Raw genomic sequence first — 23,572 nt, forward strand, 5'->3', positions numbered from 1 at the left:
AACTATCAGATACTCGTTATTTAGCTAGTGGATGGAAGTGAAATAAATTATAACTAGTTATTTACATAAAACAAATCAAAACGTTTTGCAGAAGTATGGGTGTGGCAGTTCTCGAAAGTTTTTGGGCGTGGCAACGTGGACAGACGAACGTGGCCGGATCGAGTCGGCTAGTGATCCTGATCAATAATAAATATACTTTTTACAAAACATTTAAACATGCTGTTTTTAACTAACTTGTGTATTTACTTATTATTTTTCCGCTTTTGGAAAAGATTTCCTCTTCAATAAATGCATTTTTTTTTGCAAATTTAAGCAAGTTCACTGCTCGGCATCCGCAGCATCTTTACCCTTTTGTGAATTGTTACGAAGAATGTTGTGGGTGCGCTTCATGTGCGTATTAAGACCCACAAACTGGGAGAACCTGGTGTCGCAGAGTTTGCATACAAACTTCTTCACCTCGGAGTGAATCTGCCGGTGTCGGATCAATGCATGGCAGCTGGTGAATCCCTTACCACACACATTGCAGATTTTGTCGCGGATATTTAAATGGCCCTTGATGTGATCCGATAGATCGACCTTTTTCACAAAATCTTTGGGGCACATGGTGCATTTAAATGCTCTGATCTTGGTGTGAATAGCCGTAACGTGAAGCGTCATTTGGGACCTTAGTCGGAAGGCTTTGCCGCAATGCTCACAGACGTAAGGCTTATGGCCAGTGTGAGTACGGATGTGCAGCTGCAGGTCTGATATCACAGCGAATGTACGCTCACAATGGCTGCACTTGTGGGTCTTGCCGATGTGGACCCGCTGCATGTGGTTCGCCAGCTCGCAACGTCCCACAAAACTCCGGTCGCACAAGGTGCATTTGAATGGCAGTTCACCGATGTTGTGCGCCTTGAAGATGTGCGACTGCAGGACGTGATCTGAGGACGTGATCTGGTGGCAAAACTCGCAGACCAGCCGCTGCTTGTACATCTTTGGAGGCATGAACCGGCACACCTCTAGGTAGAACTTTTCGGCTGCACTGCTGCCAATAATGGGATGTTTGGTGCTCTTGTAGAACCATTGGCGGAGATTCTGGATGGCCCGGAAGATGTCATCGCTGTTGATGTCCACATTGGGTACCGAAAACTCTGCAGCCATGCTCTCGTAGGCCTGTTTTCGAGAGTTCATATTTGAGAACTCCTTGTGGGCGGAGTCGTACAGTTGCGGAAAGTTTGCATACATCTCTATCAAGTCGGTAGTCAGCTTGTTTTTCTTGGTGAAATCGAGCTGGGGGCAAAGTAAAGTTATTAACCATTTTTATTTTCTTTAAGTCAAATGTCTTGCCTTGATTTTTTCGTTTTTTTTAGCCCCTTCTTCATCACTGCCAGCCTTTAAGAAGCTACACAATTTATATATACTAAAAGCCAGCGATTGAGGTTTTTGTTTTCCGGACAGCACTCGCTTGTGCACGGTGTTGAATTGCATGTTGACTTTTTTGATGGCCAGCTTTAGGCTAATCTCGCTAAGGAATACAGACACAGTTGCCTCCAATTCAGTTGCCATACGCCTTAGGGCTTCTTTGCATTTCTTGGGCTCCTTGTAGTCGCTGTGTGCGGGATGCCAGAGGCACGGGTGAGTTTTGTAGATCTCTATGAACTTTAAGGTTCGGTGGTCTCGGCGAAAGAAGGATGGATGAAACTGAAGTTGAAAGCTCGAATTAGTTTAGGGCATTCATGAATAACTTCTGAAAATACCTTGTATGTGGGTGTGGATTTTAAATTTAGATCATCCAAAGCTAGTTCACTAGGGTCCTCCTCCTGGTCGGATTCTTCTTGATCCGCAAACAAACAGGCGTCCGACTCCTCTGTCTCCTCTGTCCCGTTTGTTGACGAATGAACTGAGTCTACATTCGGCTTTACACTGGCCCCGTCCGCCAATTCCTTTTCCTGAGCTATCAGCTCTTCCGCTTGGTGTTCCTCCTCTGAAGGATCTATCTGCCCAGACTCCACTTTTAGCACTTCAGACACATTTTCTCTTATTTGGTCGAAGTCGTTTTCCATGCTCCTTACTTTGCTATGCATATTGCGAATGTGCAGCACAAACTCCTGCCATTGGGCCACATCCACGTCCGTTGGGCAGTAGGAACAGCGCATCAGGAACTTCTCGTAGTCCCTGCTCACACAGATAAGGCCGCAAGTTTCCATTTTAAGTTTAAAGCAATAATCAAAGGCGTTTGTTTACATCCGACCCACTATTGGGTCATGGGCGCAGTCACAAATGGGCAAAAGGGGCCGATAGACTTTATTAAATTCTTTTCTTTTATAAATATTAGATTCATTGTTATGATTTTATAATTAATTTACCTCTAAATATTAAAAATTTAATACAAAATAATATATATTTGGAAAAATTGCGCAAATAATTATTTTAATTATTAATAATTATTTTCATAAGGCTAAAAGTTTTTCTAAATAAAACTCTTACGTATTCATAGAACAATAGCTTTTATAAATATATAACATTAAATATATATTAGGTATCCATTCTGATAACTCAGCATTTGCTTTTTCGTCTATCGATAGCATGCAGCATTCATCGATTGGCCAGTGTTTATATTTCACTTCCAGCTGACGGGCGGCAATTTTATTTGTTGTGGTTTTTGGTGGAGCGCGGAACTTTCGATGAAAACGAGAAGATGGAACAGCACAGAAGTCGGCTGGTTTATAGCATCGGGATGCTCACGGTGTTTCTTTGCGGCGCAGTGCTCTTTCTGATTGGCTTCTTTCCGGCCTCCTATTCGGTGGCGGAGAAGGAAAGCACCGTCCCAGAAGGCCGGCCCACCGCATTGCTCGGCGTGGAGTGAGTTCTGGAGCTGATTATTGCGTGAGATAGCGCCCCGATAATGCTCGTTACCCTTTGCAGACTGACGCCGCCGCCACCTGCCTATGACTCCTTTGTGCTCTTACTGGTCGACGCGTTGCGCGATGATTTTCCAGATGCCACGTCCATGCCGGTGGCTTATTCTAGGGCTTGCGAGAAGCTCAAGCTTCATGTGGACATACCAACGGTGACTATGCCACGCCTGAAAAGCATCACCACCGGTACCCTTTCAAACTTCATCGACATTGCGCTAAACGTGGGTCACACGGAGCAGATGCAGGACTCGTTCTTGCACCGCCTTAAACAGCAGAATCGTGTTGTTTCCTTCGCCGGTGACCACACCTGGGTGAAGCTCTTTCCCAGCGAGTTCACACGGCATGCCGAGAACCATGATTCATTTTATGTTAACGACTTCTACGAGGGCGATAGAAATGTGACCGAAACACTAGAGACTGAGCTGGAGCGGAGTGACTGGTCTCTGCTGATTTTACATTATCTGGGCCTCGATCACATTGGACATGTCGAAGGCAATTCCAGCCCAAGGGTGCCCCTCAAGCTAAAGGAAATGGATGAGGTAGTGAAGAAAATATTGGATCATAAGGTAAGTTGATATATAGCTTAATATAAATGGGTTCTATAACACCTTCATTATTTTAGAGTTTCCCCAACGTTTTGCTCATGCTGACTGGAGATCATGGCATGGCTGATGGCGGAGGACATGGCGGCAATACGCCAGCCGAAACTCTAGTACCTTTATTTTTGTATTCTAACAATTGCAGCAAAACAACGTAAATTATAAAAACCAATCTAAAGGAAAATACTAATCTGCTTTGTTTTCGCACAGATCTGTCACAAAACGCTACAATCAAATCGACTTGGCGCCTACGCTTTCAGTGCTTCTGTCTGTTGAAATACCCACTCTCTCCATTGGGTGCCTAATACCCGAGATGCTGGAGTCGTTGTCTTTGGAGCACCAGTTGTATGCCTACTTTTACAACGCCCACCACTTACTCAACAAGGCACGAGTGAAGTTCGGCCACGAAAGAGTCCATCGGAGTGGTAAGGATGTGATCTTTCCGCGATTTGTTTAGTTCTTTATTTGTTCATTCTCCAGATTACTACACCTGGTACCAGAATGCCACCTTGTTGCACAAGAAGCTATTACGACCTTTACGGGAGGGCGGTGGAGGTGGAGCTAGTCAGGTCTACTACCAGAACGCAAAGCTAAATTATATGCGCGTCGCTCGTGAGATTTCCGGTCTACTCTCCGAATCCCTGGTGAAGTTTGACTACGGATTTATATCCCTTGGACTGGCATTGACCACATTGGTAAGATTTCCGACCAGTTATGAAGTACATTATAGTAACCATGATCTTTCAGACATCACTTCATATTGTGATCAGTGTCTTGTACTTGGATCTCACCGAACAGCTTCAGCTGGACGGATTAAAAGTGGGACAACTGTGGCTATCTGGGATCACTGCTGTTATCTTAAATTGTATCAGTCATGCATTGGACATCATCATGACCAGTTCTACGTTTTACAGCGTTCTAATTGTGGTACCCATTTCAATCGCTGTTTACCTTGCAATCGATGTGGCGCAGGCGCTGCTTAAGATTGCATTGCCTCCTATATACGCACGTCGCCTAAAAATTTGCATTCCATTACCGCTACCTCTGCTATCTTGTTATGCTATACGTACGTTAACTCTGGGTTCCTCCTCGTTCATTGAGTACGAGTACAAGACATGGTATTACCTGGGAAATACCCTAATCCTGTTGACGGCATTCCGAACGCTTCGATGGCGCATTACCAAGACCAACGTGGAACTAAATGGCCGTCATCTGTACACGATTGCGTCAACCTGTCTGTGGCAAATGCGTAAAGTGCTTGTGGTGCTTATGTTACTCACATTGATGCGCTACATCCACAGGCTTCAGGCTATCCGGAGCACCGTTGTGATATTTTCGCTGCTGTTGCTCTGGGCACGCCTGCATCGTCACAGCCAGGTGCCGCAGTCGGTGGCCAGTGGATTAGCTTTATGTATGGTTTACTGCTTCCGAGGGCTAAACGGCCAGGTGCTTTTCTTCGACGTGCCTCCGCATATGGCGTAAGTTAAAATATGTCCATGTAATGTCAGCCGTTATAATGTTTTCTTCCATTTGCAGTGCAAAACTTATGGTGCCAACGCTGGTGGCATTCTGGTGCTGCTTGGCACTGGTTTTGGTGCTGGGCTATCGGGCAGCGCTGCCGCCAACGCACAGCTTTGGGAAGGTGCCGCCCACAAGTGTATTATTGCAGTTACTACAGACAAACCTGAGCAGTTCCCTGCTGTTAGCTGCGCTTCTGCAACGCGTGCAAAATATATTACTCCTTCCCGTACTTCTCGTGGCCCTGCAGCAAACTTACAAGCTGTGCGATGTTTATGGGACCAGTGCCAGAAAGTTCTCCGTGCGATTGGTACATGTGTACAAGATCATCATGACTATATTCCTGGCTAGGATGTTCTTCTTCTACCAGGGAAACTCAAACAGTCTGTCCACCATTGACCTGACGCCGGGTTACATCGGGCAAACAAGCTACAACCCATCGATCGTTGCCATCTTTGTCACCCTCAACACATACAGTGCTGATATTCATGCATTCCTCTACTTAGTTGTCCATACCCTGCGCTCGGATCTGCGCAGTGTGGGTATCATGCAGCTACAGCCTCCTTACTCCATAGCCGCGGACTCGCTGATAGCTCCGCTCTACGCTGCGCTGATCATGTTGCCGGCGGCCTTCTACCTCTGGCTTTTGGTTGGCTTCCGCTACCACCTCTTTATATATTCCGTATTTTCCCCAAAAGTACTTTACGACTGTTACACTGTGCTGGTGTTTTATTTGGTATTTTTAGTAACGAGTTTGTACTTTAAATTGTTTAAACATGACGCTTAAAAAAAAAATAATTTAAAAACGCTTAAGCTATTACAATGTTTTATGAGTAATGAATTATTTAAAAATGTGTAGCGTGGCGAACGGTTCAAGTATGCTTGATTTGAGTGTTAAAAATGCAGATGAGAATTTGATGTTATAATTGCTTGAATAGCCTTTTTTTTGTTAGTTAATTCTTATTCGTTATTCTTGCTTTAGTTGACCATCTCTGCTACTCTGAGGGCGTAGTGAATGTCATCAGCGCTGACGTTTAGCAGGATTTTCTGAAAGAGGTCATTGCGGGAGTGTTCACTAATGATGAGTCGCTCCGCGCCCAGCTTGGAGCACAGGCGAAGGGCGCGTCCTGGTGGTGGAAAGGTCACGCCCATGAAGGCGGCGATGGTCTCCACCTGCTGGTAGACACCCATGAAAGTCGTCTCCTCGACGCCTGTGCGTGTAACTTCCGCTGCTACCGCCTGCAAGAAGATCTGCTCCATCCGCGAGCAGTTTCTAATGGCCTGCACCTTGGCACTGGCTATCATCTCGGCCAATGCCTGCTGCACGTGGAGCATTGTTACACACTTGACAGCAGATATATCGGCAATTTCTGTAGCACGCCGGCAGATGTCCAGAGCTCGGCGAGCGTCCCCGGAAACGGCGGCTACCTTGCGCGCCACTAGCTGCACGGCCTCGCCTTTGAATGCCTCAGATCCTCCCAAGCGGGCGGTAACGATCTCTTGCAGCTGCTTGTGGCTGTACGGTTGGAATGTAAGGCGGGTAAGGCCAAGACGAGATGTGACTTTACCTTAAAGAGGAACAATAAAAGCTATAGCATCCGTTGGAAATTTATGTTAGGAATACTTACCCATCAGCAAGCGCTCAGGCAAGTCCATAGTGTTGGCAATGGTGACCACTACTAGCTTGGCCGCCGACTTGGTGGGCCAGTCGAGCAAGTTATAGACCACATCTTGGCGCCGGTTGCACAAGATATCCAGCTCATCAACCAGTAGCACAGTGGTAACTCTACGAGGCGCCGGAGTAGTGAACCGTTTCTCCAGAAGAGCGTGTGCCTGCTCCCAGGACACAGTCTTTCCCGTGAGCTGTTTGTAGATCTGCACGTAGGCTTGACGCGGTTCAGTTAGTCGCATGCCATTGATCTCCAGATAATCAAAGGCAGGAAGCTCATTCTGATTTGCCAGCCTTTGCAGGGTGCGTATGACTCCAGTCACAGTGGCAGTTTTGCCAGTGCCCGGAACTCCAGACACATACATGCAGCCGCCGCACTGGTCCTGGATCTTGCCCTCCAGAAAGGCGTAAATGTTTTCAAATTCCCGTTCGCGGCACGGCAAACTTTTTGGCACAACAGACACGTGAAGCTGTTCCCGTGCCAGCTGCAGTTCCGATTTGCTAGATTCCTTCGCCGGAAGGTCAGTGCGCTGTTGCATGCTGGGACTCAGTTCACCAGCTCGAATCTTCTTCATTTTTTGCGAGGGCGTCATCGGTGCAGTTGCGGTTGTGATCCCTTTGCTGGGTGTCGTCGCTGTTTTGGTGATGGCGCTTGAACGACGCGTTCGCGTAGGCGTCTTTTGGACTGATTTTTTTGGCGAGTAGTCCTCGTCCTCGTCTTGAACTGTTTTCTTAGGACGCCCCCTTTTTGGAGTGGATATTACTTCATCATCCTTGAACACGCGCTTCTCCACAATGCTAGACAATTGAATACTACGTCTGGGCGTGCCCTCGGCTAAAAAAATCATGGACAAGTCCTTTAGTGCATGTTAATATGTGTGGAAGATCAACTACTTACCCAAACGACTGGTGGCTGATTTCAGGATGCTTTTACGCCTTGTCGAGGGCGTTTGCTCGGTAACGCCCGAAGGCTCTTTGGATTTCTTGGTGGGGGTATGGTAGATATCGCCACTGGCCACGCCCAATCGCTTTCGTCCTTGGGCATTGGGTTCTTGTGCGGCCTCCTCTAACGACAAGGGATCCAAGTCCATGGATGCGAGACGCACCGAACGCCTTCTCTCCGAGAGGCGCAACTTGATCTTCATGTCGTTGGAAGGCGTTTTGGGATCAGGAGTTTGCTGAACAATTGAGTAATTCAGACAGTCTGAGTCGGCTGTGGTATCCGCTCCGCGATCTAAGCTGAGATTAAGGTTGCGGCGGGCTGCCGAGGCCCGGGATTTCGGCGTCTCCACCTTGGCATTCTTTTCGGTGAGGGGAGAGGCCGGAAGATAGTTGGCATTAATCTCCGGGGCCGTTTTCTTCTCAGACAACCGTACTACACTGCGTCCGCCCACGATCTTGATGGGCGACACCTTATTTTCGCAAGTGAAGCAGTTGACATCGATGAACTCCACGGAATTCGCACCTGCCATTGATGCACGTCGTCGTTTCTCGCCAGAGGTCTCATCGTGACGGGCGGAATCTGATCGCTTGGATTCTCTGTGTGCAGTTAGGGATTTGCGTGACGAACGGGATGGCCTGGTATTGTCCTCCGGCTGCTCCAAATGAATTTCCAAGGGAATTAATCGATATCTCCGCTTCACCTTGACAAACCTGTACCGGCTGACAAACATTGGGCAGGCCGTGGACTTCAGTTTGTTGGAGTGGGAGTGTCGGCTGAGAATTTCCTGCGCGGACTTTTCAGAGATGCCTTCCAGTACGATGCACTTGCGGTAGATGGCACCGAGGGCGACGTCGTTATCGTACGGGCGATGCTCCTCGATCACCTCCAGGCTAAAGTCTATAGCCACCTCGTCGTCGTCGTATTTGTTGTGCGGAATGGCTTTCGGCCAGGAATACCACTGGACGATGGCGCGACAGGGTTCGCGATCGGTTACCTCGCGCAGCTCATACATGTGCAAGATCCTTGCCACGTCGCATCCACTCACTGTGTCCGGTTCGGCGGCATCCGCGTTCGACACCAGGATAAAATCGCCAACGGACAAAGTCAGCGGACCGTAGATGCACTTCTGGTAGCAGTAGACGTTCTTGTGCTCCAGATTCTTTACAGGCGGCAGTGCTTCTTGGCTTCCGATCCACTTCACCTGCTGGCCCACACTGCGGGCGTTCTCTTTATTAACCATCGCGCTGCGATTCACTATCAGTGGTGTACCAAGTCGCCAACGTCAGCAATAATTAAATTGGGTCTCGACTAGATTGGCTCCCCTGCGTTTGCGATCAGCTTGCCGCGCTGTTTACAGTTTTTGGCGCAATTCCACCAACGACGTTATCCAACACCAATCGGTGCGGCATGGCCTGCCAACTCTTCTTTGTGGGCTCAGAGCGTTGCCACATCTAGTTATTGCTTACATTTAAAAAAAGTGTTATATTTCAAATTAGACAACTGCAAATTTAATGGACCTTTTAACATAATTACCTTTGTATTTTCGATCTGATAAAGTATACGAATATTAAATTCTATTTGTTAGTCAGTCCTGAATCTAATTTAATACCCAAAACCAAAAGTGTATACTAGATTCGTTGAAAAGTATTTATCAGGCAGAAGGAAGTGTTTCCGACCATATAAAGTAGATATATTATTGATTAGGATCATCAGCCGAGTCCCGAGCAAGTTTGTTGATCCATGCTGCCACGCCCACAAACCGCTCAAAACTGCCACGTCCCTTTCGAAAAATGTATTGATATTTTTGCACATTTTTGTTAGTGTTGTAAATTTCTGTTAATTTGCCAAAGATCTTTTTTCCACGCCCACAAACCGTAAAAAACTGATGTTGTTGAAATTTCTGATTTGCCCTTCCAATAGCTGAGTAAATGGTATCAGATAGTCGGGGAACTCGACTACCACATTACACACACGAAGGGCAGGTGCAGCATACCTAGCATAACAGCCCCGTGGATTGATAGTTAATGGTTTTTATTTGTGAATAAGAGTAGAGTATAATGTTGGGTACGTAATGAGTACAAACATCAAGCAATTGAATCAAACATTTGCATCACATGCGTAACAATTTTGTGTATAATATGCATAACATTTATTTTGTAATCCTCTTCTGCTGGGGTATTTACTTAAACGAAAATGATTAAAGAAGCTCCGAATCTCGATTTCGGCTAATATGGCGATGTGATAGATGAACTGGCAAAAGTAGAATCATGGGTGGGGTGGCTTACGAATAAAATAAATCACAATCTATATGTACATAATACTAAAAATGCCTAAAACGCTAAGACAATAAAACGAGGAGTTTGTCTGCAGTCCAAAATTAAGGTTACAAAACAATGACCGACTACAAAATAAGCACATTTCTGAATCCGCTTCGAGAGTGTTGCAGGTTGCAGTGTTTTGTCGGGTGTTCTTCCGAGTACAGCTAACAGATATCCATATTAAATGAGTTAATGCCTTAATGGGGAACCATGTCCTCCGATCTCGCTTCCTCCGAGTCTCCTAATCTCCGAAACGCCTACTCTATGTCATGGAAGCGGAGAATGGCGCGTCCGGGTATCTCGGAGTTGCACAGCTTTGCGATGACCTCGGCCGCCTGCTCGCAGGGGAAGACGGAGTGCGGCGGTGGCTCGATCTTCTTGTTGGCCACCAGCTCCACTACCTCCGCCAGCTGCTCGGCGGTGCCGTTCGAGATGGCGATGATCTCCTGCTGGTACTGCTCGGACAGCCGCGAGAACTTGGGCAGCAGCTTCTCGGCCACCTCGTCGCTGATCAGCACCACGCCGCCCTTCGAGAGGCAGTGCATCGAGCGGTGCAGGCTCCTGGAGGTTGTGCCAAAGTCAATCACCACGTCCACGGCCCCGCCGCACACGTCCTTGGTGCGCTCGATCAGCTGCGGCTCGTACAGGCATTCGTTCCACTGCACCACGCTGACGCTGCAAGGTGGAAAATGAGGCATTGTGTGGTTAGAGTTAAGTTTGGATTTGAATGAAAGATGAATGCTTACTTCTTGATCTCTGTTGCCAGGCGGAAGCCCTCGTCCCGCAGACTGGCCACTGTGATGTCCACGTTGTCGGCTCCAGTTGTGGCAAAGTGATAGGAGGCGATGCGCACGGCCCAGAGCGCCAGGCCACCAGTGCCCACGATCAGGATCTTGGGCTTCCGCTTTGGCTCCGTGGCAGCCCTCTGGCTGAGAATCTGTGTGACGACGGCCTGGGCCTTGAAGACGGCGTTCCAGGCGAGCAGGGCACCCGTCGGCAGCATGGCGGCCACCTCCATGGGCAGACTGTCGGGAATGGGCACCACGTGCTTCAGGTCCGGCACGACCAGCAGCTCGGCATAGCCGGCTGGGGTCTCATCGAATGGATAGACGATCACACGCTGTCCAATGCGCAGGCCACGGTTGTTGGCCTCGGTGATCTCTGAGCCCAGGGACTCGATCACGCCGGCTACCTCGAAGCCGGGAAAGAAGGATCCCTCCCGTATGCCCTGGTGTGCGGGCGAGGATATCGAGTTTACCGATGGACAGTAGTCGCTCAGCTCCGAGGACACTGAGGACATGCTGGTGATGGAGTTGGCGCGATCGCGACGACGATAGCAAGCTCCGGCGCAAACGATCCGGATGCGGGCGCCCATCGCTGGCGTGTCCTCGATGGGCACGAAGAAGTTGAAGACGCAGTTCTTGGCACCCGGGCCGGGCGACTCAATTGACACTTGGCGGCACAGCTTGTTCATGTTGTGTGGATTGTGGTGATCGGGATCCGTTGGCGGCAGAGCGGAAGTCAGGGACAGTGGGTTCAATGACAACGAGGTATCTGTTGTTCCGCTGCAATCAGACAAAGGAATGAATGATATATATTAGAGATGTTGCTAAAAATACTCCTGCAGAATAAATGGGTCACTAAACTTTAATAGCTTATTCCGAGAATATGTATTAATATGTCTACATGTTTTCCATATTAAAAATCTTTCTTCCTTCAGAGAACTTCCTAGAGTAGCATCGAGTAGCTGAAGTTGATCCCCATATTAATCATTTCCCATACATTATTCATTTCTATACATATCTCCGATTTGATTTTTTGATTGATCCAAGGTCGCAATGCGTAGTTCTTGATAGTTTCAATGCCGCATCATGATATTAGAGTACGCCAGTTCCATTTCGTATTCTCCGCTGCCTTTCCTATATACATACATATGTATGTACTAACACTCGAAACGATTATCTTGATGTTCAGGGACAGCCACAATTCAGAGTTCTCGATGTAAATATCATTATTCTAGCTACTTTTTGTGTGGTGTAATTACAGTGGGTAAGTATCTGAAAGGTCAAGCGTTTGCATTGCACTTGTTTCCAATCCAGATACGGATCACTTCACTTCAATGAATTGACAAGGGCTCTAATAAAAGATAAAGCTAAATTCTGACATTAGATTTGGTTAATATACAGCAAAGCCGGAAACCCATGGGTCATAAAGATATCAGATAAAATGCTTGGCCCAATATCGGATATTAGTCTGGTCTGATGTCTGGCTTTCCAATTAGTTTATATTGTAGTGATAAAATATAGTGACGAATGTACATATTACAGTTTACTCAACTTGCACTTTATTTTTCGTTACTTTTCAATGTGCACATTATTATTTAAAAAAATTCATATTTTCATCACCTCGACATGGTTTAATTATTTTATTTTTATTTATTTTCCCCTTTTGAGGGACATGATATTAAAAACTATTTGTAAAAGTTATCACATTACTGGAGACTTTGAAAAATTACACGAATAAATGTTAAAAAATGTATGCTTGCAAACTAAAAATACATATGTTCACAATAAAGGCCACGGTAATTGGAAAACTTGATCGGGAAAATGGGAAAATTCAATCGGCGTCGTTTAATAGTTTACCTCATTGAACTGAGCAAATTGTGTGGTTGACTGCACACATCGACCGGCATTTTGCTAACTATTTTACTGTTGTAATAGTTCTCTGTTAATTTCTTCACTTTTTTCGTTTTATTCCCTTGCAAACTGGGTAACACTTTTACTTGTACTTGTAATTGGCTAGATTTTTCTCTTTAGCTGCACATCCACGTCTTGACCAGCGCACTTTCAAAGAACATCTGAAGCGATTCGGCCGATGAGCCAGCTAAAAAGCACAGCCGGAACGAGTGGAACTCGCACACAGCCACACGCACACATCACGCCCAGGGGCGCGCAGAAGGGGGTCGAAAGTTCATCTATTCTCCATAACAATACCATTCCATATATCTATGTATGTCAGCATATTTGGTTTCTTAGGATAGTGCTTATTGGGTGGTAACCATCGGGGGAATCATACTTCAAATCTCAGCTTCAGTACCAAGTCCCCGATTAAACAATCCGCACGCCACTGTGTGTTGTTCACATACACAGCACGCAGGGAATGCGTGAAACATTTGAAATGAGTGTTTTCATTTGTGATAACTGCTTGGACGCATTCGCATCTAAAGAAATGCATTTCAATATTTTGAGCCAGCTATTACTATTACACTGCTGGAAAAAATCACTTTTGGTTGTTTTGGATAATTTCTGAGAACAATCTAAAAATCTTTTGGCCTTTAGAGCTTCTGCCATTTATGTGCACATAGTTGCCCCACTTTTCTAGCAGTGTACTCCAACGAGTTTATTGTTTATCTTTTGTTTACACATTCGAATTAACACGGAGGACGCAGAAAAACAAGCCACAAACACAGCAATCAAAACAATTTAATAAAGAACAACAAATGCATTACTCCAACGCGTGCGACCGATTTATGGCCAAAACAAAGTCCAGGAGCTGGCCAAATCTCTCTGAGATTAAGAACGAAAGCCATATGTATCTAGACCTCGTTGCCAAGTGGCCATCGAAACCGTTTATAGATCTTTCGATGACAAAATCTTCTAAGAAAGCTGCGACGCGGATCGGTGGATGCCCCATTAGTCACGTCACGATTCTCGACGGGTGGTAACATATAGTTTCAGTAGAAATTGGAAATTTATCAATTGCCTGCAAAATACAATTAAAATGCGTCGTCCGGCCTTCACTTGAAAGCAAAATAAACAAACAACTTGCATATGCGCTGCATCGATAAATAGAAACGGTGCTATACTTATTCACTTTTCAACGACTTTTGGGGACTGAGCTAAACCTAGTTACATTCTAAACCTAGTATATTCTGTTTTGCTCATCGCTTTTTTTGTATCTTTATTTTAGTCAGTGATAACTCTAATCCCAATGCGTTCCGCGGGGTAAAGTGCATCTAACGGTGCCGTATTTATGTTTATACATATGTTTCTATGCAAATATGTACCTATGTATGTGTGCACCTCTAACTGCTTGTTGTTTGTGTTTGCGGAGCGAGGAACGGTGGATGTTTGCATGGTAATGGAACGGTGAGAAGAAACTGTTTGGGGAGGGGGCAGGGGCAAACAAAACAAATCCAAAGTCATGTGCACGTGCTCGCTGCATGATAATCACGCACTCTCTGAGTGGCATGTCTTTCTGTCTCACTCGCTCCTTGGCGCAGCAGAAATACATAAAATGCAATGCAAAATGGAATTGGGCATCCTTCCACCGCTTTGTTGTTGCTCTTTGTGCGACCACACAATAACAATGCGTAAATAAGTCGCTATAAATACGCCAAATATTTACGCAGTTACGTTTTACACATTTACATCCTGACACCAAAAAAAACGTGTGAATAACAGCCACAAACACTGAGGAGAATTATTTTCATAACTACATACATATGTACATATGTATATATTTATTGGGTTTTGCCACTCATTTATCTATATAGATATGAATAGAAGTATTTATGTACTTAGAAACATATGTATGTAATGCATTAATCAAAAATGTACGATGACAATCATCAAATAAATGAAAACAAAACAATTTATGTAAAAATCACTTTTTGTAGTCTGTTCTCATTAAGAAAAGCACTGAAAGAAATCGCAAATAGTTAATTGACTATTCACGTAAATTACAATATTGTGGTACAACCACATTTGATAATGCAACAAATTATTGTATGTGTGTATATGGGACTTATAGATGCCATAAAATGTGCATCGTTTTACTTTACATTTTACATCTACATTTAAAGAGTTCGTAGAGATATTTCAGTATTTAAGCATCTGGTCGAAGGTGAAAGCGAAAGTGGCACAACACTCGTTAAGCAAAATTCGCAAATGCCATAATTAAAAACAATATGTGTTCAATTAAAAGCTGCGACTGGACTCTTGCTCGACCAATTAATATCAGTCCCTCGAAAATACATATGTACAATATATCCGACCTCCCGATTCGCCATCGCCTGATCAAAAGATCATCGAGCAAGCAAAATGTTTACTGAATTATTTATTTATTAATTTTGTTGTTGGCCAAGAGCCGCGCTTGAATTGAAAACATTTGTTGCTCAATTCCAGTCAATTGTATTTAATGACGGAATCAATCAATTCTAATGATGCATTGAAAATGCAAATTCAGTGGCACTGTCGCGCCAAGAAAATGTGAACGAACCACTGTCGTTTTCCCGGGTCGGAAAATGTCGCCAATTATGCAGCAATGACACATAAAATTTAATTGCGTGAACTCTCTGTGTAATAAATATGCAGGGACAGGGCTATTTTTAGACCCTTTGTGTGAGTGGCAATAATGCCTTCGATCGCAATCCACATCTGAGTTCCGACTTTGTTTTTCTTATTTTTCTCTTGCGACGCGTGTGGCGTACAAATTTACAATCGCCGATTGCGTTTAAATGGGTTCTAATGCGAACTACATATATAAACATATATGTACATACATATAACTGTAGTAGTAATTTCCACTGTAATTGAAACAACGCCACAATTAATTTCAACTTTACATGTACTCCTTGTTTTAATACTATTCCGAAGCATTTCGCCTACCTCAAGAACATCCCAATATATCCCGATATATATATATATCGGTTATTGGATCGAGCTGTGGTCCTAACACTTTATCAAAGGTATCCCCCGGCTGGTAAGTGTTTACTGGCCAGTCAAATCTCCAGGTGCTGATAACCCAGCAGAAAAGCGTGATACGGGAGCCCACTTTGATACTTGTGAAGACACAAACAATCTGAATGATTTACAGGCCACTCGACAGAGTTTTGGATTGTCCCCCATAAGAGTTGTTTACCCTCGGGGCTCCAAAGCACGCGTACATCGGGCTCCAAGGGCATGATTGAAGTTGGAAGAAACTTAAAAATAACTCTCGTTTGCCGCAACTCTCTGTTTGGTCTACGTAAATTGCAGCCAAAGGATCGAAATGCGTAGAGGATGTATAACCCCGAAAGGAAGTTTTGGGTCCAAGAAAATGGCAACCGCACGTAGGCCGCTCCAGGATGGCAATTGCGTAATAAGGACTCGTCTGCAACTTACCCTTGTAAAAAAGCTAAAAGGGCAGCGTATCAAAAGCACTCTTGCCGTCACTTATCAATATATTTATGCTTAGTTTGTTGTTAACTTTAATTATGGTAGTTGAAAACGCCTGGACAGCGCTGTAGCTTTTGGAAAACTCTTCACGATGCGTGTCGACTGTTTTTATTGAAGGAGCACCGCAGCCGCACGGCGTACAGCAGGATACGTTTGACTTTGAAGTCTCCTTTGCCGAGTATGGAATAAAGGCAGGGCTCAAGTGTAAATACAAGATCTGAGTCTGCGCATTCGTCGCTGGTAGAGAAATTTATTTTTTTTTTTTGGTTGCGGCTGAACCAGTTTGCTGGGGTAGCTCTTTTAATACAGTTTTATTATGTGAATGGCATAAAAAATAAAATTGCTCTCGAATTTTGTTCGTAAATTACGTTGAAATCGATTGTTTGCTTCACCTAAGGGGTTTCCTACATTTTCGAATTGGCGCCAAAATAAATGAGGTGTTTGTGAGCACTGGTACTATCGCACCTAAAAGTATGCAGTATTTTCTGCAGGTCGATAGGCAAATAGCGGGGATCCACTATATAGTAATAGCGTATCCACCGCTTTAAATCTGCAGTTTATGGGTGGTGCAAACAAATTATAAGCTAGATAAATGAGTACTTAACAAGTAATTAATATATTATGTATTGAAATAAATAAAAGTTCAAATCACAAACACTCTGCTTAGTCTAAACGGTTACTCTGCGATATTGTTAGGCAGTCGATATCAATATGCATTGGTGTAAACAATCCATTTTGCTCCGGGCCAGTGTGACCGCCGGCCAGCGCTTTTGTGAGACCGTGCGCCGTAGAGAAAGAGTGCGAGGCTGGACAGATAGTTTTTCCGTGACACAAATCAAACGCGCAGTAGAAATCAACAAGTGATCACCATGTCGAGCGAGGGAACAAAGACTTTCACGCGGGCCGAGGTCGCCAAGCACAACACGAACAAGGACACCTGGCTGCTCATCCACAACAACATCTACGACGTCACCGCCTTCCTGAACGAGGTAAGAATCGCACGAAACACGTCGCAGCTGAATGCCACCGCCCCGCACCCGCAACCGCTCCTCATCCGACCCTAAATGGGGGTCATCGGGTGTTATTAGGCGTTATCTAGGTTCCACTTCTACCGCTGAGCTCATGGCGGCGATGGGCCCAGCCCAGCCCAATCCCACGTAGCCACATGTAGCGGCTCTACGTGCGTGTGAAACTTGCATCGCAGGGCAATTAGGTCTGTACTTTGACCCCCGGATAGTAGTTTGACCTGCGTCCGGATTTCGCAGATTCACTGCGACGTCGCAACTTCCAGCAGCCACTTTCGCCTGTCGAAACTCGCAGCTGTCGAAAGAGCTCCACATGGCGAAACTATCCATTTGCATACATACATATACGCATGTGTGTGTGTGTGTATGGACGACGAGGGTCAAGTGTTAAGCAAAATCCGCGTCTGCATTTGCATCTCATTTGATTTACGGACTCCGATTTGAATTTGGATTCTTATGCAAGTGCACCGAGTGCCGCCGGCTCCAAAATGTGGATCACCCTGACGCAGCAGTAGGGTCATCACCAAATATATATATATGTATTCATTTGTATGCTACGGCGGAATCGCGTACTCTTATAAGATAAGCTCCGTGAAAATTCCATTCTAACGATGACATTGCACTTTCAGTACCTGAAAATAACAATAGTGAGGGTGACCAAGCGTCACATTTATAATATCATTCCAAAGTTTCAGTACCCTATCGACTGAAGCCATCCAGTCCATGTTTAAAACATGCCCCTAATCTTATCCGCTCGCTCTTCTGTCTTTTCGAGAATAACATTAGGTACTGCTACCTTGCTATCTGCGTACAGCATCACCACACAAATCGCAAATTAGACTTCCAGATTTAAGAGTGTTTGCTGGATCTGAAGAGATTTTAGCAGTTTATATGGCTCAATATGACCAGTATATTTTAAAGAATATGTTCCTACATATGTATATTCTGATTTAACACATAGAAATTAATTCGTCTAAATAAGAACAGCAATAACCAAGTAGTCATTTAAATTAGATAGGGCTGAGTAAGACAATGTAAAAGATTAAAGAATTGTCTTCGATTCAATTGCACTCGGCAATCTTTCAAAGGACGGTTGAAATTAGTTTGTCTTATCATTCAGCATATAGTTTACGTTTAGTAGTAGTTAATAACAATAATTACACCATACTTGCCTCGCGACCATAGTACAAAGTTTCCACAAATTTTATTGGTACACCCAAAACGTAATTAAGCTCGACTTTTTAAGATCAAAGCTGACGGAACTTTATTTGCTTGTAAATATACCTGTAACTAGAATTAGTAGTGATATTTTCAGTACTCTTGTTCAGTTAGAACTTTAACTACATATATTATTTTTACTTTCAACGGAAGTACAAAATATTACCATGTAGCTTCCTTGAACAAATTTCCTCCGCTGTCAGCTGCATAAAATTCAGGGTCAGACGTCCATTAGCATTCATTCAAGCCCAGCCAACAGTTATTTATGCGAATATTTATCTGGTTCTTTTCCTTCACAACAGCATCCCGGTGGCGAAGAGGTGCTCATCGAGCAGGCCGGCAAGGATGCCACGGAGAACTTTGAGGACGTTGGCCACAGCAACGATGCCCGCGACATGATGAAGAAGTACAAAATCGGCGAGCTGGTGGAGAGCGAAAGGACAAGCGTGGCCCAGAAGTCTGAGCCGACCTGGAGCACGGACCAGCAAACCGAGGAGAGCTCTGTGAAGTCGTGGCTGGTGCCCCTGGTGTTGTGCTTGGTGGCCACGCTCTTTTATAAGTTCTTCTTTGGCGGTGCCAAGCAGTAGGAGGAGCCACAATGCCCAGCAGAGACTTTCCAACCCGCTCCGGAGTCACTTAGTTAATGTACGAAAGCTCAAAAGTCACTGAGGAGCGGGACAGTGGAGCGGGAAAGATTTTTATAGTAAATTTGTGCTAAGTTTTAACGATAATTTTGGCATTTGGCGATTTTGTACAACCCTCTACACGTGTAATTCCTTCAGACGGCGGGTCTAGACTCTAAAGTAATTTATCCCATTGATATTCCAACATTTGAGGCACGGAACGAAAACAGAATGTTTTTCTTCACATGTATGTACAATAAACATATTTCCAAAAGCAAGCAAACCCGTCCAAATTTTTTTTTGCTTCCGTCAGATGTCAGATATATTGTCTGCCCACGCAGATATAGTCCAAATTCGTTGTGTAAGCACGGGTTAATATTATGGCCAAGGTCCTTCAGATGGCGGTGATGCTGGGCAGCTCCAAGCTGGGCCACGGCGCCTTTGGATTTGATGAAAGGCAAACGGACTCGACTCCAGTGCCGCAGATGAAGCGGGAGCTGCCCACGCGAAAGATGTGCCTGGAGGCCTTTAAGCGCACCCACTACGACATCCTCATCATTGGCGGCGGTGCTGTGGGTTCCGGTTGTGCTCTTGATGCTGCCACGCGGGGCTTAAAGACCGCCCTGGTGGAAGCGAATGACTTCGGCAGCGGCACTTCCTCCAAATCGAGCAAACTCTTGCACGGTGGCCTAAGGGATCTGGAGCAGGCTATCTCGCGTCTGGACGTGGCTGCATTTCGGAGGGTTCGCAGCTCCTTGCAGGAGCGCAGCCACATTGGCAATCTGGCGCCGCATCTCAGCCAGCCAGTTCCCATCCTGCTGCCCGTTCACCATTGGTGGGAGGCGCCGCTTTACTACATGAAGCTAAAGATTTACCACCTGATGGCGCCCAAGACCACCAGGAGTTTTCAGTATCTGAGTGCGAACGAGGCGTTGGAACTATTTCCAATGTTGCGACGCCAGGAACTGTTTGGCGCCTTCGTCTTTTACGAGGGCCAGCACGATGATGCCAGGATGTGCCTTTCGGTTGCTCTTACGGCGGCTCGTTACGGAGCAGATATCTGCAACCACATGAAGGTCTCGAGACTAATCAAGAACAAGGAGGGCAATGTGGCGGGTGCGGAGGCGGTGGACCAGCTGACGGGCAAGAAGTACAGTATCCGGGCGAAGGTGGTGGTCAACGCCACTGGCCACATGAGCGACAGCCTCCGCCAGATGGAGGATTCGGAAGCCAAGCCGCTCTGCACGCGCAGCTGGTCCTCGATCATCGTCTTGCCCCGATACTACTGTCCCGAGGAGGTGGGCGTCTTTGATCCACACACGCCCAGTGGCCGATCGATCTTTTTCCTGCCCTGGCAGGGCCATACGCTAGTGGGATCCAGCGATGAGCCGCTCAATCTGCCCGAACAGGACACGCAGCCCACGGAGACGGATGTGCAGTCTCTACTAGACTGCGTTAAGCACTTTGTAACGCCCAATTTCGATGTGCGAAGATGCGATGTACTGGCCGTTTGGGGTGGTTACAAACCTCTGCCCGTGCAATCCGATTCCCTGCACCATACTCTTTTCAAGAACCATGTAATTCAGCTAGGGCCCCGAAACATGCTTTCCATTGTGGGCGGCACCTGGTCGTCGTTTCGGGTTCTGGCTGAGAAAACTGTCAACGCAGCCATACGGTATGGAGATCTTTCACCGCTGCGCAGAGAATCGGTGACCGCCGAGTCCTGCAAACTGGATGGAGCCAGTGGCTGGGGTCCGAAGATGTTTATCCGGCTGGTGCAGGACTTTGGAATGGAGCGGGACGTGGCTGAGCACCTGTCCAACACGTACGGATCGAATGCCTTCAAAGTGGCTGTGAGTGCGGACAGCAGTGGAAAGGCATGGCCCATTGTGGGCAAGCGACTTCATTCGGAGTTCCCGTACATCGAGGCGGAGGTAAAGCAGGGCGTTCGGGACTTCGCTTGCACGTTGGAGGACATGGTGGCCCGCCGACTACGTGTGGCCTTTCTAAATGTCCAGGTGGCCGAGGAGATACTACCGCAAGTGGCAAACATTATGGCCAAGGAGCTAAGTTGGTCGCGAGAGCAAATTAAAAAGCAGATCCGCAAGACGCGCACTTTTCTAAACTCCCAGATGGGCCAGCTGACCAAGGAGAGTGCCTCGCAGTTGAACATTCCCATCAAGATGAGTGTGGGCCAAGTGCGGAAGTTTGCCGGGCAGTTCAGGCAAATGGATAAGAACAAAACGGGGTACGTGTCGATTGCCGACTGTTGCAGGGCCATGAAAACGATGGGCGTAAAGGAGGTGCCCGTCGACCTGATGCACAACGTCTTGCGGGACATTGATGTCCATGCCCAGGGCAAGGTCAACCTGTACGAGTTCCTTTTGCTCATGTCGGCTATTGTGCAGGGCAACACCGAGTACCTGCGGTACGCACGGCTGTATTTGGACCACAAAAAGCATATGAAAGGCAGTAACTTTCCTATCGTAATGCAAATGGAGCGGGCCGGGGGCGGCCTTTGAAAATAGTCTTCGTTGTCACCATCGTCTACGCATTACACGTCGAAGCAGTTTCCTTCGGGGATCGCTACCTCAACTTTAATTTATTTTACGCACTTTCTGTTTACACACGGACTAAGGAAGAAACTTACAAACGGATGGGTAAAGGGTTCGGCGGCCATTCCTATTCCTTGGGCTTTGCCTTTGGCTCGTAGGGCTTCATAAGGTTCTCGGAGAAGGAACGGATGCTCTCTGGACCGCGCACCTCTTTCTCGAGGAGCGGCAACTTGGTTACATGGAAGTCTTCATACAGGTCGGCAATCTGGTCCAGGTACTTCTCCTGAATCTTAAAGCGGGAGGCGCACATGCTGCACGAGTCGTGTGAGCTCTGCAGAAACAGCAACTGGTTTACAATTATGTTATGGACGTCGATGCCGCACTTGGTTAGCTCTTGGACCAGACGTTCTGTCTCGTACAGCGAGAAGAACTCTGCTATGCAAACGCATACAAATGTGGTTTGATCCTGTCACAGAAAGAATGCCGATTAGGCGTTGTAAGAGCTAAATAAATGTTTCTACGCACTGGGTTTTTGAACTGCTCGTTGACCTGGGTAATGACGTGCAGCATGTCGTCTAGCTTCTGGGAGAGTGTGTCGGCGTTTAAATCAGCCATGCCCAGCATGGAGACGAACTGTGACAGCAGCGGCGCCACCTTCATCTTAAGCCGCAGCAGCTTGCCCAGCCCCTTCTCCACCACTTGGGGAAACGCAATCAGACGCAGTGTGTGTCCTGTGGGCGCCGTGTCGAAGACGACTACCGAGAAGTTCATGCCCTTGACCAGCTTCATCACCTCCGCATAGCTCATCGCCTCGTCGATGCCGGGTAGAGCGTTAATCATCTCCTGCATGACGCCCTTGCTCACGCGCAGCGCCTCGTTTTCGCCCTCGAAGTACTCCTCGGGCAGCTCGTTAAGACCGGCATTGGGGTCGATTTCCATGGCGAACAGGTTGTCGAAGCCATTAACCTGGGTGTGAAAAAGGAATTCGGATGTTTTAGCTCAGTTTACCCAATTGTAAATGACTTCATTTTGGGAATTTTCCACCAACCTTTGTGGGCACCTTGGTGAACTTTTGATCGAATGCATCCGATATGTTGTGGGCCGGATCTGTGGATATGATCAGAACCGATTCGCGCACTTTCGACAACTGAACGGCCAGGCTGGAACTATAAAACAGAGATTAACACAGATCGGCCAAGAAAGCGGCCTTGTTGTTGTTATTGTTGTATCACCTGCAGGTCGTCTTGCCCACGCCGCCCTTTCCGCCAACGAAGATCCACTTCAGGGAGTCCTGCTCAACGAGATTCTGCAGGCTGGGCTCCAGGGGCTCCAAATTGTCGACCATAATGCCCACTAAAGCGAGACACGTAGGAAATTAGTTGAAATTATAAGCAATGAATATGAACTCTGGCGAGCAGAGTGACCGTCCAATGCCAATATGCTGGAATAGCGGCAAAGCTATAATCGATAGACATGTAAGTCGATAGGCACTCAAATCAGCTGATCACCAGCAATACCAGGGTTTGATTGATTGGTCATTTGGCGCCAAAATAAGTTTATTTAAAATTGAAATTTTGCAAATCTACATAAATATTGTCCAGTGAGTGCAAGAAACTAACATAAGTTTTAACTAATTGTTATAGCAACAGCAAAATAACGCTTTATTATCTGTTGCTGCGTAAATGCTCAAAGCTCCACTGCTTTTATCGCGCCTATTAAATGCACAAAGCGCGCTAGCAGCCCAAGAAAATCACAATAAGTGCCGCGGATGCTTGACCCATCTCCGCGTCTCCCGCGCCCACACAGCCCGCCACTGTTAATTGTGCAAATCGCGAGCTTATCAAAGCCCAAGTGTCGGCGAGAAAATGCGAGCAACAAGGGAACACAAAAACCGTATGGCTGTGTACTACTAAAAATAGTTGTGAAAACCCCTCCGTCGGTGGGCGTCCGCGTTAAATTGCTTCGATTTTCGGTATCTTCGTATCA

General features: G+C 46.3%; 7 protein-coding genes across 8 annotated transcripts; 3 read left to right on the forward strand and 4 right to left on the reverse strand.

Annotated features, from left to right (window-relative positions):
* Nucleotides 1–15: 15 nt before the first annotated feature.
* On the reverse strand, nucleotides 16–2,241 carry LOC120447192 (zinc finger protein 431). The gene is made up of 3 exons (XM_039628684.1): nucleotides 1,740–2,241; nucleotides 1,330–1,683; nucleotides 16–1,272 (listed from the first exon to the last, which is right to left on the reverse strand). The coding sequence occupies exons 1-3, from the start codon at nucleotides 2,187–2,189 to the stop codon at nucleotides 319–321; spliced, it is 1,758 nt and encodes a 585-aa protein (XP_039484618.1). The 5' UTR covers nucleotides 2,190–2,241; the 3' UTR covers nucleotides 16–318.
* On the forward strand, nucleotides 1,592–5,842 carry LOC120447180 (GPI ethanolamine phosphate transferase 2). Its single transcript, XM_039628658.2, has 8 exons — nucleotides 1,592–1,617; nucleotides 2,568–2,844; nucleotides 2,908–3,466; nucleotides 3,523–3,653; nucleotides 3,710–3,924; nucleotides 3,980–4,194; nucleotides 4,247–4,977; nucleotides 5,036–5,842. The coding sequence occupies exons 2-8, from the start codon at nucleotides 2,681–2,683 to the stop codon at nucleotides 5,802–5,804; spliced, it is 2,784 nt and encodes a 927-aa protein (XP_039484592.1). The 5' UTR covers nucleotides 1,592–1,617; nucleotides 2,568–2,680; the 3' UTR covers nucleotides 5,805–5,842.
* Nucleotides 5,843–5,935: 93 nt separating this feature from the next.
* LOC120447182 (origin recognition complex subunit 1) lies at nucleotides 5,936–8,997 on the reverse strand. Its single transcript, XM_039628673.2, has 3 exons — nucleotides 7,585–8,997; nucleotides 6,646–7,521; nucleotides 5,936–6,585 (listed from the first exon to the last, which is right to left on the reverse strand). The coding sequence occupies exons 1-3, from the start codon at nucleotides 8,867–8,869 to the stop codon at nucleotides 5,996–5,998; spliced, it is 2,751 nt and encodes a 916-aa protein (XP_039484607.1). The 5' UTR covers nucleotides 8,870–8,997; the 3' UTR covers nucleotides 5,936–5,995.
* A 646-nt stretch (nucleotides 8,998–9,643) lies between these two features.
* Nucleotides 9,644–16,320, reverse strand: LOC120457003 (zinc-type alcohol dehydrogenase-like protein C1773.06c). 2 transcript variants are annotated; one of them, XM_039644167.2, is made up of 3 exons: nucleotides 16,112–16,320; nucleotides 10,694–11,512; nucleotides 9,644–10,622 (listed from the first exon to the last, which is right to left on the reverse strand). In XM_039644167.2, exons 2-3 carry the CDS (start codon nucleotides 11,419–11,421, stop codon nucleotides 10,205–10,207), a joined length of 1,146 nt encoding a protein of 381 aa, XP_039500101.1. In that variant the 5' UTR covers nucleotides 11,422–11,512; nucleotides 16,112–16,320; the 3' UTR covers nucleotides 9,644–10,204. The 2 variants fall into 2 exon arrangements, with proteins under 2 accessions (XP_039500101.1, XP_039500094.1); XM_039644160.2 differs by lacking the exon at nucleotides 16,112–16,320 and adding an exon at nucleotides 12,590–12,805.
* A 628-nt stretch (nucleotides 16,321–16,948) lies between these two features.
* LOC120449185 (cytochrome b5) lies at nucleotides 16,949–19,309 on the forward strand. The gene is made up of 2 exons (XM_039631537.2): nucleotides 16,949–17,154; nucleotides 18,711–19,309. The coding sequence occupies exons 1-2, from the start codon at nucleotides 17,035–17,037 to the stop codon at nucleotides 18,993–18,995; spliced, it is 405 nt and encodes a 134-aa protein (XP_039487471.1). The 5' UTR covers nucleotides 16,949–17,034; the 3' UTR covers nucleotides 18,996–19,309.
* An 86-nt stretch (nucleotides 19,310–19,395) lies between these two features.
* On the forward strand, nucleotides 19,396–21,632 carry LOC120449168 (glycerol-3-phosphate dehydrogenase, mitochondrial). The gene has a single exon (XM_039631513.2). The coding sequence runs from the start codon at nucleotides 19,412–19,414 to the stop codon at nucleotides 21,551–21,553; it is 2,142 nt and encodes a 713-aa protein (XP_039487447.1). The 5' UTR covers nucleotides 19,396–19,411; the 3' UTR covers nucleotides 21,554–21,632.
* Nucleotides 21,580–23,029, reverse strand: LOC120449178 (ATPase ASNA1 homolog). The gene is made up of 4 exons (XM_039631524.2): nucleotides 22,819–23,029; nucleotides 22,635–22,752; nucleotides 22,112–22,552; nucleotides 21,580–22,052 (listed from the first exon to the last, which is right to left on the reverse strand). The coding sequence occupies exons 1-4, from the start codon at nucleotides 22,929–22,931 to the stop codon at nucleotides 21,714–21,716; spliced, it is 1,011 nt and encodes a 336-aa protein (XP_039487458.1). The 5' UTR covers nucleotides 22,932–23,029; the 3' UTR covers nucleotides 21,580–21,713.
* Between the last annotated feature and the right edge of the window lie 543 nt (nucleotides 23,030–23,572).

Source organism: Drosophila santomea, chromosome 2L (genome assembly GCF_016746245.2).
Source record: "Drosophila santomea strain STO CAGO 1482 chromosome 2L, Prin_Dsan_1.1, whole genome shotgun sequence".
In the NCBI taxonomy this organism is placed as follows: Eukaryota; Metazoa; Arthropoda; class Insecta; order Diptera; family Drosophilidae; genus Drosophila; species Drosophila santomea.

What these genes read in the sequence shown, in the direction of transcription:
- LOC120447182 (XM_039628673.2), bottom strand. Translation starts at nt 8,869, where the DNA reads ATGGTTAATAAAGAGAACGCCCGCAGTGTGGGCCAGCAGGTGAAGTGG. An exon ending in ATCAGCCACCAGTCGTTTGG is followed by an intron (nt 7,522 to 7,584) that starts GTAAGTAGTTGA and finishes TGATTTTTTTAG; the next exon opens with CCGAGGGCACGCCCAGACGT. An exon ending in GCCTGAGCGCTTGCTGATGG is followed by an intron (nt 6,586 to 6,645) that starts GTAAGTATTCCT and finishes TTCCTCTTTAAG; the next exon opens with GTAAAGTCACATCTCGTCTT.
- LOC120447180 (XM_039628658.2), top strand. Translation starts at nt 2,681, where the DNA reads ATGGAACAGCACAGAAGTCGGCTGGTTTATAGCATCGGGATGCTCACG. An exon ending in AACAATTGCAGCAAAACAAC is followed by an intron (nt 3,654 to 3,709) that starts GTAAATTATAAA and finishes GTTTTCGCACAG; the next exon opens with ATCTGTCACAAAACGCTACA. An exon ending in CGAAAGAGTCCATCGGAGTG is followed by an intron (nt 3,925 to 3,979) that starts GTAAGGATGTGA and finishes TTCATTCTCCAG; the next exon opens with ATTACTACACCTGGTACCAG.
- LOC120449178 (XM_039631524.2), bottom strand. Translation starts at nt 22,931, where the DNA reads ATGGTCGACAATTTGGAGCCCCTGGAGCCCAGCCTGCAGAATCTCGTT. An exon ending in GTGGGCAAGACGACCTGCAG is followed by an intron (nt 22,753 to 22,818) that starts GTGATACAACAA and finishes TCTGTTTTATAG; the next exon opens with TTCCAGCCTGGCCGTTCAGT. An exon ending in ACGAGCAGTTCAAAAACCCA is followed by an intron (nt 22,053 to 22,111) that starts GTGCGTAGAAAC and finishes TTTCTGTGACAG; the next exon opens with GATCAAACCACATTTGTATG.
- LOC120447192 (XM_039628684.1), bottom strand. Translation starts at nt 2,189, where the DNA reads ATGGAAACTTGCGGCCTTATCTGTGTGAGCAGGGACTACGAGAAGTTC. An exon ending in AATCCACACCCACATACAAG is followed by an intron (nt 1,684 to 1,739) that starts GTATTTTCAGAA and finishes TTTCAACTTCAG; the next exon opens with TTTCATCCATCCTTCTTTCG. An exon ending in AAAAAAACGAAAAAATCAAG is followed by an intron (nt 1,273 to 1,329) that starts GCAAGACATTTG and finishes CTTTGCCCCCAG; the next exon opens with CTCGATTTCACCAAGAAAAA.
- LOC120449185 (XM_039631537.2), top strand. Translation starts at nt 17,035, where the DNA reads ATGTCGAGCGAGGGAACAAAGACTTTCACGCGGGCCGAGGTCGCCAAG. An exon ending in TCACCGCCTTCCTGAACGAG is followed by an intron (nt 17,155 to 18,710) that starts GTAAGAATCGCA and finishes CCTTCACAACAG; the next exon opens with CATCCCGGTGGCGAAGAGGT.
- LOC120457003 (XM_039644160.2), bottom strand. Translation starts at nt 12,639, where the DNA reads ATGCCGGTCGATGTGTGCAGTCAACCACACAATTTGCTCAGTTCAATG. An exon ending in AATTTGCTCAGTTCAATGAG is followed by an intron (nt 11,513 to 12,589) that starts GTAAACTATTAA and finishes GTCTGATTGCAG; the next exon opens with CGGAACAACAGATACCTCGT. An exon ending in CTGGCAACAGAGATCAAGAA is followed by an intron (nt 10,623 to 10,693) that starts GTAAGCATTCAT and finishes TCCACCTTGCAG; the next exon opens with CGTCAGCGTGGTGCAGTGGA.
- LOC120449168 (XM_039631513.2), top strand. Translation starts at nt 19,412, where the DNA reads ATGGCCAAGGTCCTTCAGATGGCGGTGATGCTGGGCAGCTCCAAGCTG.